General features: G+C 36.6%; 1 protein-coding gene across 1 annotated transcript in view; it reads right to left on the reverse strand.

The window, feature by feature from the left end:
- The window catches only part of BOLL (boule homolog, RNA binding protein), a 51,663-nt gene extending 36,551 nt beyond the window's left edge, over positions 1-15,112 (reverse strand). Inside the window, exons 1-6 of the mRNA XM_008070427.2 lie at positions 14,901-15,112; positions 10,384-10,527; positions 7,692-7,783; positions 5,499-5,553; positions 4,088-4,163; positions 644-771 (exon numbers count right to left, since the gene is read on the reverse strand). Coding sequence (XP_008068618.1) covers positions 644-771; positions 4,088-4,163; positions 5,499-5,553; positions 7,692-7,783; positions 10,384-10,527; positions 14,901-14,921 — 516 coding nt within the window. The 5' untranslated portion in view covers positions 14,922-15,112. The remainder of the gene's footprint in view (positions 1-643; positions 772-4,087; positions 4,164-5,498; positions 5,554-7,691; positions 7,784-10,383; positions 10,528-14,900) is intronic.
- Positions 15,113-15,408: the final 296 nt, after the last annotated feature.

Raw genomic sequence — 15,408 nt, forward strand, 5'->3', positions numbered from 1 at the left:
AAAAAAAAAAAAAAAAAAAAAAAAAAAAAAGAAAGAAAGAAAACTCATGACCTAGAAAATTCTCACATAAAACATATTAAATCTGGATGTTCAATGTAGTCTTGTTTGTAGAAAAAATTTCAAATATCCATCAATAAAGGATTATAAAAAACTGTGGTATACTCATAAAATGAAATATCATAAAATATTAAAATAAATGAACTTGATATATAAGGATAAACATGGTATAATCTAAAAAAGGATAAACATACTTTGATTTCAAAAATATAATATTCAGTAGAAAAAACATTATTTATAAAGTATTTAAAAACCACCAAAGCAATGCTATATAGCATTTCAGAATATATATATTTGTAGTAAAAATGCATAAAATGGACAGAAAAGATATTCTGGTTACTTTGAAAAGGAAATGAGGGTAAGGCAATGGGGATGAAGAGACTTTACCTGTATTAGTTTTATTTTATTCCTCTCTTTAAGAAGAACTTAAATATGATAAAATGTTAGTATCTGTTAAATTTGGGTCGTAGAGATGTGTTGTGTTATTATTTGTAATTGTTTGTGGTTGAAATATTTCAGAAATAAAGCAAATATTTAAAAAATTGATAGTAATAGGTAAAAACCATTCTTAAATGAAATTACTTACTGGCCAAGGTGGTGGGACAGAAGTTACCTCTGGAGTATGAAAATAAGCAACACCATTATGGTAAGTATAAGGATATCCAGTTGAAGTTGTTAGATACATTGTTCCAGCTGCTGGCATTATACTAGAACCTAAAGCAAAGATTAAATAATAAGAATTAAAATGTTCAATTTAACTGTTAAAAGTGCAATTTGTGGTGACTTTAGAAAATGTCCACCTTAACACACCTACATAGCTACAGTAAAAATTGAATGTCACAAGTATTTTTAAAAAATTCCTTATGTTAAAGTATCTTTGAAGTATATATATTTCAAACTCACTACTTTAAAGCTTTAATTAACTTAAGGCAACTAAAAGAAAAATAAATGATATTAATAAGAAATACTAAAAATTTACCAAGTCAGATTCTAATACCAGTAAAACCAAACGAAGCTTAAGAATTTAGATTATCATCACCTAAGTCACTATTTTTACAGTCATAAATTTATATAATTTAGAGTTAGTTGACGACTCTAGACACTGCAGTAAAGTACCTAATATCTTAGCTAGACCTTTTTTCTTTGTAAAAATTTAATGATGATAGAGGTAGTGAAATTGAAGAAGATTCTAACTTCCCAAAGACATTTTGGTTTAATACTAATTATTTGGGTCTACTATTAGCAAGCATTCATGCATGCTATGATGCTCTTTTATTTCTCTTTTCTGCTGTCTATTCTCTATCTAGTCTTCCTTTGCTTACAACTGCTGTGAAAATGCCCACAGGTCTTCAACTGGCCGGTCTGAGGTCCCTATCTCTTTTCCCAGGTCAAGTTATATTTTTTAAAACCCCCAAGCCAAAAATACAACAAATAATATCGACATAATATATTTTTTGTCATGGTGGAGACTTTAAAAGTCACATAAGCCAAGCTGGATGAAGCACTTTACCAGCAAGGTTATATGAATTACTGAAACGGGAAATACTTCTTCCACTATACTAATGTTTCTCAGGATTCAGCTTACATTAGAATCACCTAGTTTATTAAAATACAAATTCAAGAGATCCATCTTCAGAGGTTTTGAATCAGAAAGTGTGGGATAGAGCCTAAGAAGTTGTATTTTAATAGCTCCCAAGTGAACTGATGCTGTCACAAATCACACTTTAGGGAGCACTGGCCTACCACTTTAAGTAGCACCACTACTATTCCTCAGTAATTTTTTTTTTTAGTCGGAGTTATATTCTTTCTCCCAGACAGCTTTGATCTCCTAGCTCAGGCGAGCCTCCTGCCTCAGTATCCTGAGTAGATGGGACTACATGTGTGTACCACCACGCCTAGCTAACTTTTTGATTTTTTGTGGAGACAAGGTTTTGCTATGTGGCCCAGGCTCAAGTGATCCTCCTGCTTTGGCCTCCCAAAGTACTGGGATTACAGGCATGAGCCACGGTGCCTGGCCTTCCTCAGCTTTTATATTTTCATTGCATTTGATCTAGTACTGTTACTGTTTGCTTTAATGGTTCTTAGCAGATTCTTTTGAGAGTTGGATAAAAGTCAAGAATTTGTTCTCAGAAAAATTTAGTCAAACAAAATTTTATACATAATATAAGAGGTTCATGATTCCCCTCCGAAGATCATCAATGAACCATGGTTTACCTGTTAAATAAAGGAATAAATTTTCAGTGCACATTATTTAAAGGCAGTAAACTGGACCCTAGTGATACAGCAAAGAATTTAAAAATTGAACATGGCATGGTCTGTCTTCTCAGAGAAGTTAGGTTCTGGTAGAGAAGATAGTTATTAGTTAATTACATAATTAATTAAATACAACTTTGATAAATACATGAAGAGGTAGTATAGGGTACTATACTGAACATTTTATATAAAATATATATAAAAATCCATATCTCTCTCTATATGGAAATAGATATGGAACATCTGTGAGGAAATGATGTTTCAGCTGAATTTTAAAGAATGAATGGAATAGCAAAGAGCATTCTAGGTAAAGGAAACAGCGTATCAGAGTCCCAAGAAGAGTAGTATGATATGCTCTGGAACTGAGAGAAAGCTAGATGGCTAAAGCATGAAAAGAAAAGGGAAGAATAGCTCAAAATATGCTGAAAATAAGATGTGCATTTTTCAAAGATTACTCTGCAGCCTTGTGAGTGATGGATTGGTAGGTAGCCAGATTAGATTCAGAATTAGTAAGGAAGGTTTGCCAGGAATCAAGGTAAGCAAAGTGGTTACAAAGTGGTTAGCTGGGACTAGGGTGTTGTAATAGAGATGAACAAAATGACAGATCTGAGAAAAAATTAAGGTAAGAATCTCTTGTACTGTATTTTATAAATGTACTTTTAACATCTATTTTTCTTTGCAGGAAAGACAAAGGAAATTTAGAGTCAAACAGTCCTGGATTTGAAGGCTAATCCTTCAAGAGACAACCAAAATGTTCTCAGCAGGGTTGTTTTTTTTTTTTTTTTTTAAAGAGATGGGGTCTTGCTCTGTTGCCCAGGCTGGAGTACAGTGGTGCAATCACAGCTCACTACAGCCTCAAATTCCTGGGCTTAAGCAAGCCTCCCACTTGTACTTTTAAAGCACTGGGATTATACATATGTGCCTGCCACGGTGCCAAGCCTCCTCAGTGGGTTAATACTCACACTAAATCAAAATTAAACTTAATTGCCGTTAATCTTGAAGTCAAAAGTAGAACAGTTCAAATAAGCACAATCTATTACTTTGTTAACAGTCTGCATGATAACTACTTAATGTTTTAAACATCCTAGTAGACACTAGGATGTGGCTAAAGAAAAATAAATTAGTTATTAATTTTATGTCAAGTTTATCCTTCTAGCCAAAGACTCTGTTAGGGATTTTAACAAATATTATAGGTAAAAAGTTAATTATAAAGATGTCTAATTTAATAAGTGGGAAGAGTGAGGAAAAAAGAGTTGAAAGCATTACACAAATTTGAGGAAGGGACATAACAGCTTACTACTAAAGCTTTAGGAATTGTTCCCTTTGATAATTATGATGCATATAATTGGGTTACAGTACATATATACCATGTTGCAAGTTATGATATTAGTTCTATATTTTTACTTTCAGTATTTTTACTCTGATTAATTTTAAAGTACTTTCCTAATTAGAAAATTTTCTCATTAGTAATTCTATATTTCTAAGTTAATTCTAATTACTTTGCAATCCTAAATGATATTTTCATTATTATTCCTTTAATGACGTAACTATGTGAAATATGCCTAAGCATCATTATTTATGTAAATTTTTCCCTAGTCAAAGAAAAACTAAGATCAATATATTAATTTGTGGTAAAATATTTGTCCACCAACTTTGCCAAAATAACTTTATTAAATGAAAGAAATATGATATTTTAATAAAGTTCTATAAAAAGTCTAATATTCTAAAAAAGAACCATGGAAAAATATTAAAAAGTACATTAGTTCTCAATACATACGAGGGATCCCTACTTGTTGTTTTCTTATTGCTGGGCCAATGTTCAGTTTCTTATCCTTATAATTAAGTTTTTCAGCCTAAAATAAAGAAAAAATAAATTGTTTTATTAGTTTGGCACTATTTTATTTATAAAACCAATAAGGACAAACTAGTGGGAAAGAATTTAAAAAATTCAGACTATAAAATTCTTTGAAAGCAGGAAGGCATAGTGGAAAGGGCAGTCTTTGAATAGACCTGGGTCTGAATCTTGGCTCCAATGTTCTGACCCTAATTCCTCATTTGTATTATAATCAATCCTTATTATTCATGAATTTGTATTTGTGAATTTGCTAAAATGTATTTTTAACTCCAAACTCAATATTTGTGACTATTTTGAGGTTAATAATGGACATGTGCAGAGTGGTGAAAAATCTGAGTAGCCTGACACACACGTTCCCAGCTGAAGTCAAACTAGGAGGAACTCTTTATTCTTGTCTCATAACTGTAAGACAGAGTTTTCTATTTAGTGCCACGTTTTCTGCATTTTTGTACTTTTTTTGGTTGAGTTAACTATTTAAAATGGTGCCCAAGTGTAGAGCTGAAGTGCTGGCTAGTGTTCCTAAGCACAAGATTGGCATGTGCTTTACTGAGAAAACATATTAAATGTACTTAATTAAGGCATAGATTACAGTGCTATTGGCTGTGAGTTCAATGTTAATGAACCAATAACCTATCATACATGGTGTCTTTAACAGAACAACACATAAAACAAGGTTATGTATTGATTGATTGATGAGAATATTGCAATCAGAGGTTATTGGGAACCTCATTCATTATTTACCCAGAAAAAGTAGTTCAATATTCACTAATTCAGTGTTTGTGGCAACTTTACAGAATATAACTATGACAAATAACAAAAATTTACTGTATATGACTTTAATAATATAAATTCAAATTCTACTTAAAAGAATTAAATGTTACATTTACCATAACTTAAAGTTATTACACTGAATTGCAGGCTACAGGCTTTTTCTGTGAATGTTCTTAGTTTATATAAAGTTTTTCATAGGAGAGAAGTAATCTCAGAAAAACCTCACTCTAGAAATCCAGGTTTTGTAGTGGTTTTTAAGAATTCAAAATACTTCACAAAAAATACACCCCTACATTCTTAGTATAAGCAAATAAAGTGAAAAATTATGTTACAACTTCACAACCATACTCGTGTAATGATTCTGGAATTTGTTCTTCTGCAAATAAAGTTTCTTAGAGATAAATGCTAATCTTAAGTTATGAAAAAGGTTTTTTTTTTTTTTAAGCAAGTGGCCATTGTACTTGAACCCTACTATTAAAATAAACAAGAATCTGAAAAGATTTGTTTCAAAGAAAAAAGTTCCAAAAATACACCAAATATATCATACACCAAAAGATCATACCTCTTGTAAAATTTTTTGTGCATCTTCTTCTGTTTCAAAAGTGACGAAACCATACCTAAATAAATGCATTAATTATTACTTTCTTAAAGCATCACATTTATTATATTAAAAAATTTTAAAATTATGTTCTTAAAGAATGGGCCATTGTAGGAGGAAGCATCTTTCCATGATGCACCAGCAAGGGAATTTTAGAAGAATCATTCACTGCTTAACACCTTCATCTCCTCTTAAAGTCAGGAGACTAACGAAAAACAAAATGTAGTATCTTGAAACAATTTCAGCCTTCAGCTGTATGGAAGGAAGAAAAGCAAAAGAGATTCACATTTGGCTTAAAAATTGGGATGCAATGAATTTCATTCCAGAATAATAATCTCTTTTTAAAATAACAGACATTTGGTTTCTTTAGGGTAATGAAAGTAGAAAAAAATTTAAAAATTTCAACACAATAAAATTTATTATGTTGGCAAAAGAGTATACAAATGTATTATTTATTCCTATTAGCACATATAAACTGATAATGCAATTATTAGTATACTTTCCAAACAATAATAACTAAAAGTGCAACCCAGATTTTTTATCTACTTTTCATATATGATTACCTTGAAGCACAATCAATATAACGTTCAAGATACAAATACATGATGTGTGCCATGTCCAAAAAGCCAAAATAGTTAGAGAAAAAAGAAACAAAAGAAATAAATTTATCTCCCAAAGCATTTTTCTATTTACATAACTGAAGAAAACTCTTCTGAGTAATACTAAATATCTTGACAACTATTATCTTCAATTCATAGTTATTTTATTATGTATAAAGTTTCTTTTTTCAACAAAGGAATTTCTCTTTATTTATTTGTCCAAACATCAAATAAGTTTTGTACTAATTGTTTGGTAGAGCACATACACCACCCAGTGGAAAAGGCGTAAAACACAGTTTACATTTCTATGAATTTTTTAATGATTAAAAACAGAATTTACCAAAACATTGCAAATTCTGTAAGCCAAACAAAAGACATATAATCTCACTTCATCTTAATATTGTTTGGCGCTGGGCACAGTGGCTCACGCCTATAATCCCAATACTTCAGGAGGCAGTGGCTCACGCCTATAATCCCAATACTTCAGGAGGCGAAGGCAAGAAGATTGCCTGACCAGAGTTCCAGACCAACCTGGAAAATTTGGTGAGACTTCGTCTCTATAATAAATCAAAAAATTGAGCTGGGCGTGATGGTGCCCGCCTGTAGTTCCAGCTACTTGGAAGGCTGAGGCAGAAGGATCACCTGAGCCCAGCAGGTTGAGGCTGTGAGCGTGTCCCAGAGTGAGATGCCAACACACACACACACACACACACACACACACACACACACACACACACACACACAAATATATGAGAAAGTATCTCATCTGCTGAAGAATAACCTCTTTGCAGGATCCCATCTATTCCAGAGTATCCACCTGTCATACTTAAATGTTACTTCTCACTGATACCACATTCTCTTGTCTTATGCTCATAAATATGTATCTCACCTCTTTCAAGAACATAGATACAATCCTTCACCGCCTTGTCTATTTACTTTTAATTTTGCGGTTTAACTCCTTAAGTAAGTGCACTATGCAAGTTACCTCTTTCCTTTATAAAATTCGCTTTTATACACATAGTAATCCACTGAAACAGCTCTACACATTTTAAGACACAGTCTACTGCTTTCCTCTCAACTTTCGTTTTCATTGATATGGCAATTAAAAATCATTCTCATTAGAGTTATAGTTCTCATATTAGTCCCCTGATTAGATCTCTGGGGCACAACCTCTAGGTATTCCTTGGGGTCAGTTGTTTCCAAATAAAGTTCTATATAGTCTAAAGTAGAGATGCAATTCCAAAAGTATCCAATTCCTTTCTCTTTTGGTTCCTCAGCTAAAGTACATTTGCTAACACCGAATGGTCCTTCAGCCCATGCAAGAATAACTTCTCAACAAATTAAGGAAGATTACAGTGTCCCTCCCTCTAAATTACACACATGCTTGTGTGTGTGCACACACACAAAAGAAATAGAAGATCAAAAGGTAGAAGGAAAGAAGAGGGCATGGTATATTCTCTGTTGAAAAAATGGAACCAATGTAAATTAGCATATAAAAGCTAGTAATCAAATAAAAATACAACTGTTAATTCTATATACTATCTATAGTGATACTAACCCTTTAGGTACTCCAGCTCTGTCATTTACAATCTTCACTTCTTTTACCGAGCCATACTGGGAAAAAAACTTTCTTAAATCATTTTCATTGGTCTAATGGCAGAAAAATAAAACATTAAAACATTTTTTAATTGATAAAAGATGCTTGTTTTAGAGACAGAAAAAGTTAAAGATAATAAAGATAATAATACGGATAAAGAATGCCTCTTATCATTAAGACAGTGCATAAAAACCACTAGGTTATTAAAATCAGTATAAGTATCTTGCTTTATGCAGTGGTTATATTATTAAACTATTCTATATCAATCAAAAAATTAAAAATTTATCTTAAAGCTACAAAGAAAGTTTACTATATAAAGGAATCTTTAAATAATTATTGTTCTCTAGGTGGTCAGTTAAAAAAAAAAACAATTCAGTGTAGGCATGCTATCCCCATAGTGGGGGTATATTGCTATTGGCTCTTGTAGTAAGAGCTGACAGTTGTGGAAGTGACACCAGGTTGTGTTGGTTAACACCAATCACTCTATTTTAACCAGTACAGTCTCCAGGAAGAGTCAGGTCTTAGGAAAGAAATATATTTTGAAAAGTGCTTGAACTCAATTTGTGATAACAATGGAATGACTATAAGATTTAAGGTTATTAGATACTTTATCTGCACTCAATATACATATCAGCTAAATTCAGACATTGTGATGACGTTCAAAATAAAAAGTAGAATCATAAGTAGACTTAAAATGCATAAGATGTCTACAAAGATGGTTTTGGCATATCTGATTTTAATTCAAATTGTCTGATAGACTCATATCACCTCTTCCCAGAATATTAACATTAGATTCTTTGCAATTTCATTTTCTGATTCAGCTGTAACTGTTTTCCTCCAGGAATAATTTTAAATGTCCCTAGGAAAAAAGTTTCTTTATATACGTAGAAAAAAGACATGCCTTAGAACAGAGGCGTGTCTTTTGAGTTCAGCTGCTACTAGCCTGCTGATAGACTCTATTAGTTTTTAGTTAGAAACATAAAGCCTGCTAAACTGGATAATGACAAAAATTAATTTAATCTAAAAATAACTGAATGCTTTTTATTTCAGTTAACAGAAATTGAAATCAGTGCCAGAATAAGGATTGTTATTAGATATCTGAAAAATAATTAATTACTTGTAACAACTATTCTGTTAGAACATGAGTTCAATTTTGTAGCTCCACTATTTCATTGAAAATAAGGAGTCAGAAAGTCAAGAAAATTAAATATTAAGAAGAATAGTGTGCAGTCTTCTAAAAATAGCAGGTTAAAAAGTCTGAGATTGCTTGCTACTACAGCAAACTATTTCCTTGTTGACATTTATCTGTGGTTTTGAAAAAAGTGTAAGGGAGGGAACCCTAACAGTTACCTTAAAGCTATGGCTGCACTGTAACGATGTTTCCAAAGTTCATATTGTAGCTGATGGGCTGCAGTAACCTAGAATAACCTGGCTATACAAATGTTTATATTTATTGATAACTTATTTTTAAAAATATGCTGGGCTATTATAATAGAAATGAATTCTGAACATGAATACCAACACTGAATATTTCTATATTTCTGGTTATCCATTAATATTTTCCACATATAAAGACAATCTTTTCAAAAATAAACATTTTATAAGAAATAATTTTTCTCAATTTTTAGTGAAACAGTCATTTGCTTGGTTATGATTCATTATTTTGGCAAATACACCAAGTGTATCATTTCTCTTATGCAGGAAAAAATTTCATCCAAGTTGTAACAGATTGATTACATGGGAATAGAATAGTGAGTTGTAAATGTCAAATATCATACCTAATGGCACAGAAGGGCTTTTTTTGGATAAAAAAGATAACTCTCCCTATAATTTCTAATATGTAATATGTAATTTTGGAAATGTGTGTGTGTGTGTGTGTGTGTGTTTATCTCCATTTGGAAGGAAGGGTATTCCACTTAAAATTGCCACGAATGCTTTCTTTGTAGGTGTTTACTATTACCTCCCATATGGGGTGCTACCAATAGTCTCACAAACCATGCTCCCTTGAAAGAGTGAAACAGCTGATTAGGTGATTTAAGTATACTACTGTTAAGATGCTTTATTCTGACAAGGACACAGGCATATTTTGGTGATAAAATTCTAAATCATATCATAGAAAGTAATTTGCAAAAATATGGAAGTCTAGGAGGTTGCTCAGGAACCTGATAAAGGTTAGGGTAAAGAAACAGTGTTTCATAGAACTAAGTTTTTTATTTTTATTTTTTATTTTATGGCAGCACTTTGGGAGGCAGAGAAGAACTAAGTTTTTAAAAAATTGAGTCTTCTTTTGAGAATTATAATCACATGTTATTTGAGCTACTGGGTATTAGGCAAGAAATTGTAATTAGTTTGGTGTGGCAACATGAAGAAAATAAAGTTTTGAGTCAGAAAACTAGGATTCTAGTCTAGCTCTGTTGCTATGTGGCTAGGAGTCTACAGCAAGTCAATGAATCTCAATTTTCTTGTATTTGAAATTGGAAAATTATACATGCTCTATTTAGCCTACATAATTGTTGAAAATATTCTTTACATTAAGATCATTTGAAATCAATCATTATGCAAATATTATTATTTTTATCATTGCACAAAGAAACACTTTCTGAAAGATAAAAACTAATAAAAAATACAATATGTGGCATGCATAGACAGGTACCTTAAAGTCAATTCCTCCTACAAAGATGCGATTAGGGATCACTGTTCCATATCTTGGGGCACTTGCTGGATTATTCAAAGGCACAGGTGACACCGGATTAGGGGATGGAGATAATGAATCTGTTTGCATCTGATTTGACGTTTGCTGTAAAATGAAATTCTTTTAAACTTTTAGCACTGAGTATAAGTTTTGATGCAGGCTGAAAACATATCTTTCAAAAAGATGAGTGATTTAGGCAAAATGTAGTATTTTTGGCTTTGTTTTATTCTAATATCATACAGATTATAATAAGAGCTAATAGCTTTTTGGCCAACAACAACAACAAAAACAGCAAACAGAATCTATTCACTATAGAGAAGATCTTAAATTACACACACACACACACACACACACACACACACACACACACACACACACTCGTTATTACTAAATACATGATTTAATTATTAAGGAGAAATATTAAAGTCATAAAGATGTTTGAGAAGGAGAAAAGCAGCCCTGGACTGGTGGGAGCTGGCCTGGCACAACCAGCTCAACCCTGGTGTTGTTAGATGGCCTGGTACTTACAGGAGACTGTGGTGTTCTTTTGTTAACAGACCACCAACAACAGAAAATGTCACTCCGTGACTGTGATGGAGCAAGACAAAAACAAGACCACTCTATAGTGAAGCCTGAATGCTAACAAAAAAAACATTGCCCAAATCACAAGAATGACCAAACGTATCTCTATCCTGGCTGATATGAGAGTCTGCTCCTTGTCACTCAGTGTTAACCTCAATCCATTTCTCTTGCCTTAAGATAAAAATTAATACAATCACAGAATTACTCCAAGTTCTTGATAATACATGTATATCATATATTTTATACATATAAAATATATATTCATATATATTTTGAATCAAGGTCTCACTCTGTTGCCCAGGCTAGAGTACAGTGGCATCATCATAGCTCATCACAGCCTCAAGCTTAAGTGATCCTCCTGCCTCAGCTTCCCAAGTAGCAGGGACTTCAGGGGTGTGCTGCCATGCCTAGCTATTATTTTCATTTTTTTGTAGAGATGAGGTCTTATGATGTTGCCCAGGCTAGTCTCGAACACCTGGGCTCAAACAATTCTCCTGCCTCAGCCTCCCAAAGTACTGAAATTACAGGCATGTACCACCATGCCTGGCCCTTCTTCCTTAAACTGTTTAAAAGTTGCTTAACGCAAGACTAAATCCTATAAATTCTTTCTAACACCCTCTCACTGAAAAGCCCCATAGTGTATGTTCTTCCTTGTTCCAAAAAGTCAAAAGACCCAACTTTATTAAGTGACATGTGTTCCTGGTGGTCTTTGCTAAAGGGCACTGACAAGTTAATAAACCCTGGCATTCATGTTCACCACTGAAAGTCAATTTTTAAATGCAGTTGTCAATTTGAAGACTGAACTGACTTTGTAAAAAAAATTTAAATATTCATAAGTCAAAGGTGTAATTTTTTATGCCAAAAAACTGAGCTCAGTTCATATCCACATGTTTACAACTCTAAGTCAGAGGACCCATTTTAAATTTTAATAAATATATATTAATGTATAAGCCTTTACAAAATGGCAAGTTAATAGACTCTTAAGGTATAACTGAAAAAAAAAAAAGACTTGAGAAAAGAGTTTTAAACAGAAACTGATTCAAGAATGAGCAATTCAAGAATTGCTAATTATTTTCCTTCTGGAAACACTAACAGACTTCTGAGACAGTCTAACATACTAATTGAGCACTTCAAAATACACTCATGCCTATAATCCCAGCTACTTGGGAGGGTGCACTGGGAGGATCACTTGGGGTCAAGAGTTTGAGACCAGTCTGAGCAAGACCCTGTCTCTAAAAAAAATTAATAATAAGAATAAAATAAAAAGCTTAAAGTTCAAAACTCCAATTATCTGAGACAAACACATGAAAATGAATTTCCATCTTAGGTAAATAGAGTTGTTCTTTTCACATTTGTTCTGCTCTTTCACTTCACTGGCCAATAAAACCATAATCCCTAAGGTAATCTGTGGAAGAAGTACAGAGAAATGACTAGGCTAGTGGTGACATCTGGACTATAGGATGGACCTTATGGGCTCTCTTTCCCATCCAATCTTAAGGAGAGAAAACATATCCTCCCTAAGAAGATAGTTCTTAAGTACTTCTTTTAAACCACAGAAAAGTCATCATATTTAATAATTACTCTATAGGCTGGGTACAGTGGCTCACACTTGTAATCCTAGCACTTTGGGAGGCTGAGGTGGAGGATCACTTGAGGTCAGGAGTTTGAGACCAGCCTGGGCAACAGAGCGAAACCTTGTCGCCACTAAGAAAACAAAACTAAAATATTAGCCAGTGCCTGTTGTCCCAGCTACTTGGGTGGCAGAGTCAGGGGGTTTGCTTGAGCCCAGGAATTCAAGGTTATAGTGAGCTATGATTGCATCACTGCACTCCAAGCCTAGGCAACAGAGTGAGATCCTGTCTCTAAACAATAATAGCAATAATAATAATTAGTATGGTATAGTTTCCAATTAAGGAAATTGGGAATCCAACCTTAAGAGCTTCTTCTCTGAGCAGGTGGATGTTATTTTACAATCACTTTACTCAAGACAAAATGCTCAGAACAGATAATTCTGGGATGCTTAGCATTTTTCAGCTGTGGATTTGCATTGCTAGAGATAATATAATAACAGCTTGAGTAGATATAACCTTGTCTCCGTCCATTTGTTCACAGAGTGTAAAAATTGCCTATTTGCTAAATTAAGAAAAAAAAAATCAGTCTTCACAAAATTCTCTTGAAAACAAAACAAGATTTCAATGGATCAACTAATTTGTTTTCAATTTTGTTGAAGTGAAAGATAAACTCCATTATTTTCATTAAGAGAGGGACGAAGTGAAGGATTATTTTAATTATTTAATTATTTCCAATCCTTAGAAACTAAAAGATACTCACTGAGAAAAGAAAATTATCAACCTTTTACACTCAATCCACTTCATTCTCCAATCTCTAAAGTTTCTTTCTTTTGTGGATTCCAAGTTTATTTTTCTCCTTACCACTCATCATTTTCTAACATGCTATACAATTTACCGATTAGGTTTATTATCTATCTCCTTCTACTATAATGTACGAGGGCAGGGGTTTTGTCTTTTCTCACGGCAGCATCTGAAGTAGCTACAGTATTCACTAGAGGCTCAATGAATATCTGTTGAATGAATAAATAAATGAATGACTCATTTCTTTAGGTGAGACCTGCTTACTAGACGCCAAACAGGCTGAGGGCTGAAAAATACAGTACGAAAAACAGCCTAGAAAATACTTTAATGTTAGCAATAACAAGGTTCAAGTAGCGGCAGCATCCAAGTTCCTTACAGATGGTTAGAGCCGCACTGGGTTAAACAACAAAGTCTCAAATTCCGCTAGAAAGCGTCTAGATAGGAGGTGCCATTGGGTTAGAAGTAGGGGTTCTCTCCGCTTGGGTAAAACTTCCAGCACTAAAGCGTTTATTAAAATTTTCCTGCCCTTGGGAAGTAACCGCAACACCTATCGTCTACTTCGCGAATCGAGAGGAAGAAGGGGGCGGGCTAACCGTCGCAGACACGGCCTCGGCGCTCCTTCCCCTCCGAGACCAGCAAGCAGAGGCGCAAGGGGAAATGGGCGCGGTGACAGCTTCCTCGGGTTCCCTCGGGTCATCGTGAACTTGGGCACCGACATGAGGATCCACCCCCTCCCCACCAAAGTGCGGGAGGGAAAAGAAGGCTAGCCAGCGAGAAATTTTGCCCCGCAGATCCGCCAGCAGCAGTGGCGGGAACTCTCAACGACACGGACCCCGCCGAACGCCTCGTGAGCATCCGGGGCCCTCGGTCCTCGCGTGGCGCGCGCTGATTGGCTGCCTGCCGGGAGGGGGCGGGGCGCAGAGCGGGGTGGCGGCACGTTGCGGCTGCCGCTCCGGCCCGTCAGTCCAGACCGCTCTCCCCCTACTTCCCTCCAGCCCTGCCTCGACCAGCTCAGTCGCACACTCGGTGCTAGTGTCCAGGCCCGACGTGGGCCACAGGCGGGCCCCCAGGTCTCTCCGACCTTCTGGCCCCCACTGACTGGTTGAGGAGCGGACGGACCCGGCGACTCCTTGTCGCCGTGGGCGGCCGGGCCCAGCTCGACAGCAGCGAGCGTCGAAGACAAGGCTGAGCCGGTTTCGGCGGGAAAGCGGTTTATCTGCCGCACCCCGTTGGGCGCAGAGGCCCGGCCACCTGTCGCCCCCAAAGCCTCTCGGCCGCCTCTGAGACCCCCTCGCCCGTCCACATCCAGGCCAGGCCTGGTGGCGGCAGCTCCCCCACCCCCGACACATTCAGGCCGCCTGCCGGTGGGCGGTTCTTCGCAGAGCCAACGGGGTCCCCGGACATGTTTCTTCCCGACTACCTAGCGAGCGTTGGGCTCTACACCCCGCCCGCCCCGGCCCTCGGGGACAGGGTCCACGCCGCCCCGTCTCCCGGCTGTCCCGAGGCTCCGATCGTCGTACTCACCGCCCCGGCCTCGGTTTCCATTTTTCTCTCCGCTCTTTAAACACGCGGGAAAAGGAAGAGAAAGCCAAAGTGTGAAACCACCTTCTCACCGGGGAAGCAGCACCACGTTTCCCGACGGGGACTCGCTCCCCCTGGCGGCGGCGGCGGCAGCTGCAGGGGCGCAGGCTCGGACCCCGGGCCTGAACTTGCCACCCGCGGGCGGGGGGGGGCGGGGAGGCGGGGAGGGACCGGCGGCGTCGCCTCGGCGGCGGGCGGCGCTGCGGGCGGGCGTCGCAAGCAGGAGAGCGGCGCGGGCGGGCGGGTTTCGGCCTGGGGTGCGAGTCGAGGGCTCGGTTCTGCGACCGCCGTCGCTGCTTTCGGACGGCGGGGAGGGGAGAGCGGACGCGAACGCAACGCTCCATGCACAGCACGCCTTTCCCTCTTCTCCGCTTTGAGAAGGTCGCGAGGTTGAGGTGGCCTCAAGGCTTTCCTGAGACGTCCGAAGGCTGGTGTCCCGCGAAGAAGGTTC

Source organism: Carlito syrichta, unplaced genomic scaffold (genome assembly GCF_000164805.1).
Source record: "Carlito syrichta isolate Samal-C Ts95f unplaced genomic scaffold, Tarsius_syrichta-2.0.1 Scaffold313398, whole genome shotgun sequence".
Classification (NCBI taxonomy): Eukaryota; Metazoa; Chordata; class Mammalia; order Primates; family Tarsiidae; genus Carlito; species Carlito syrichta.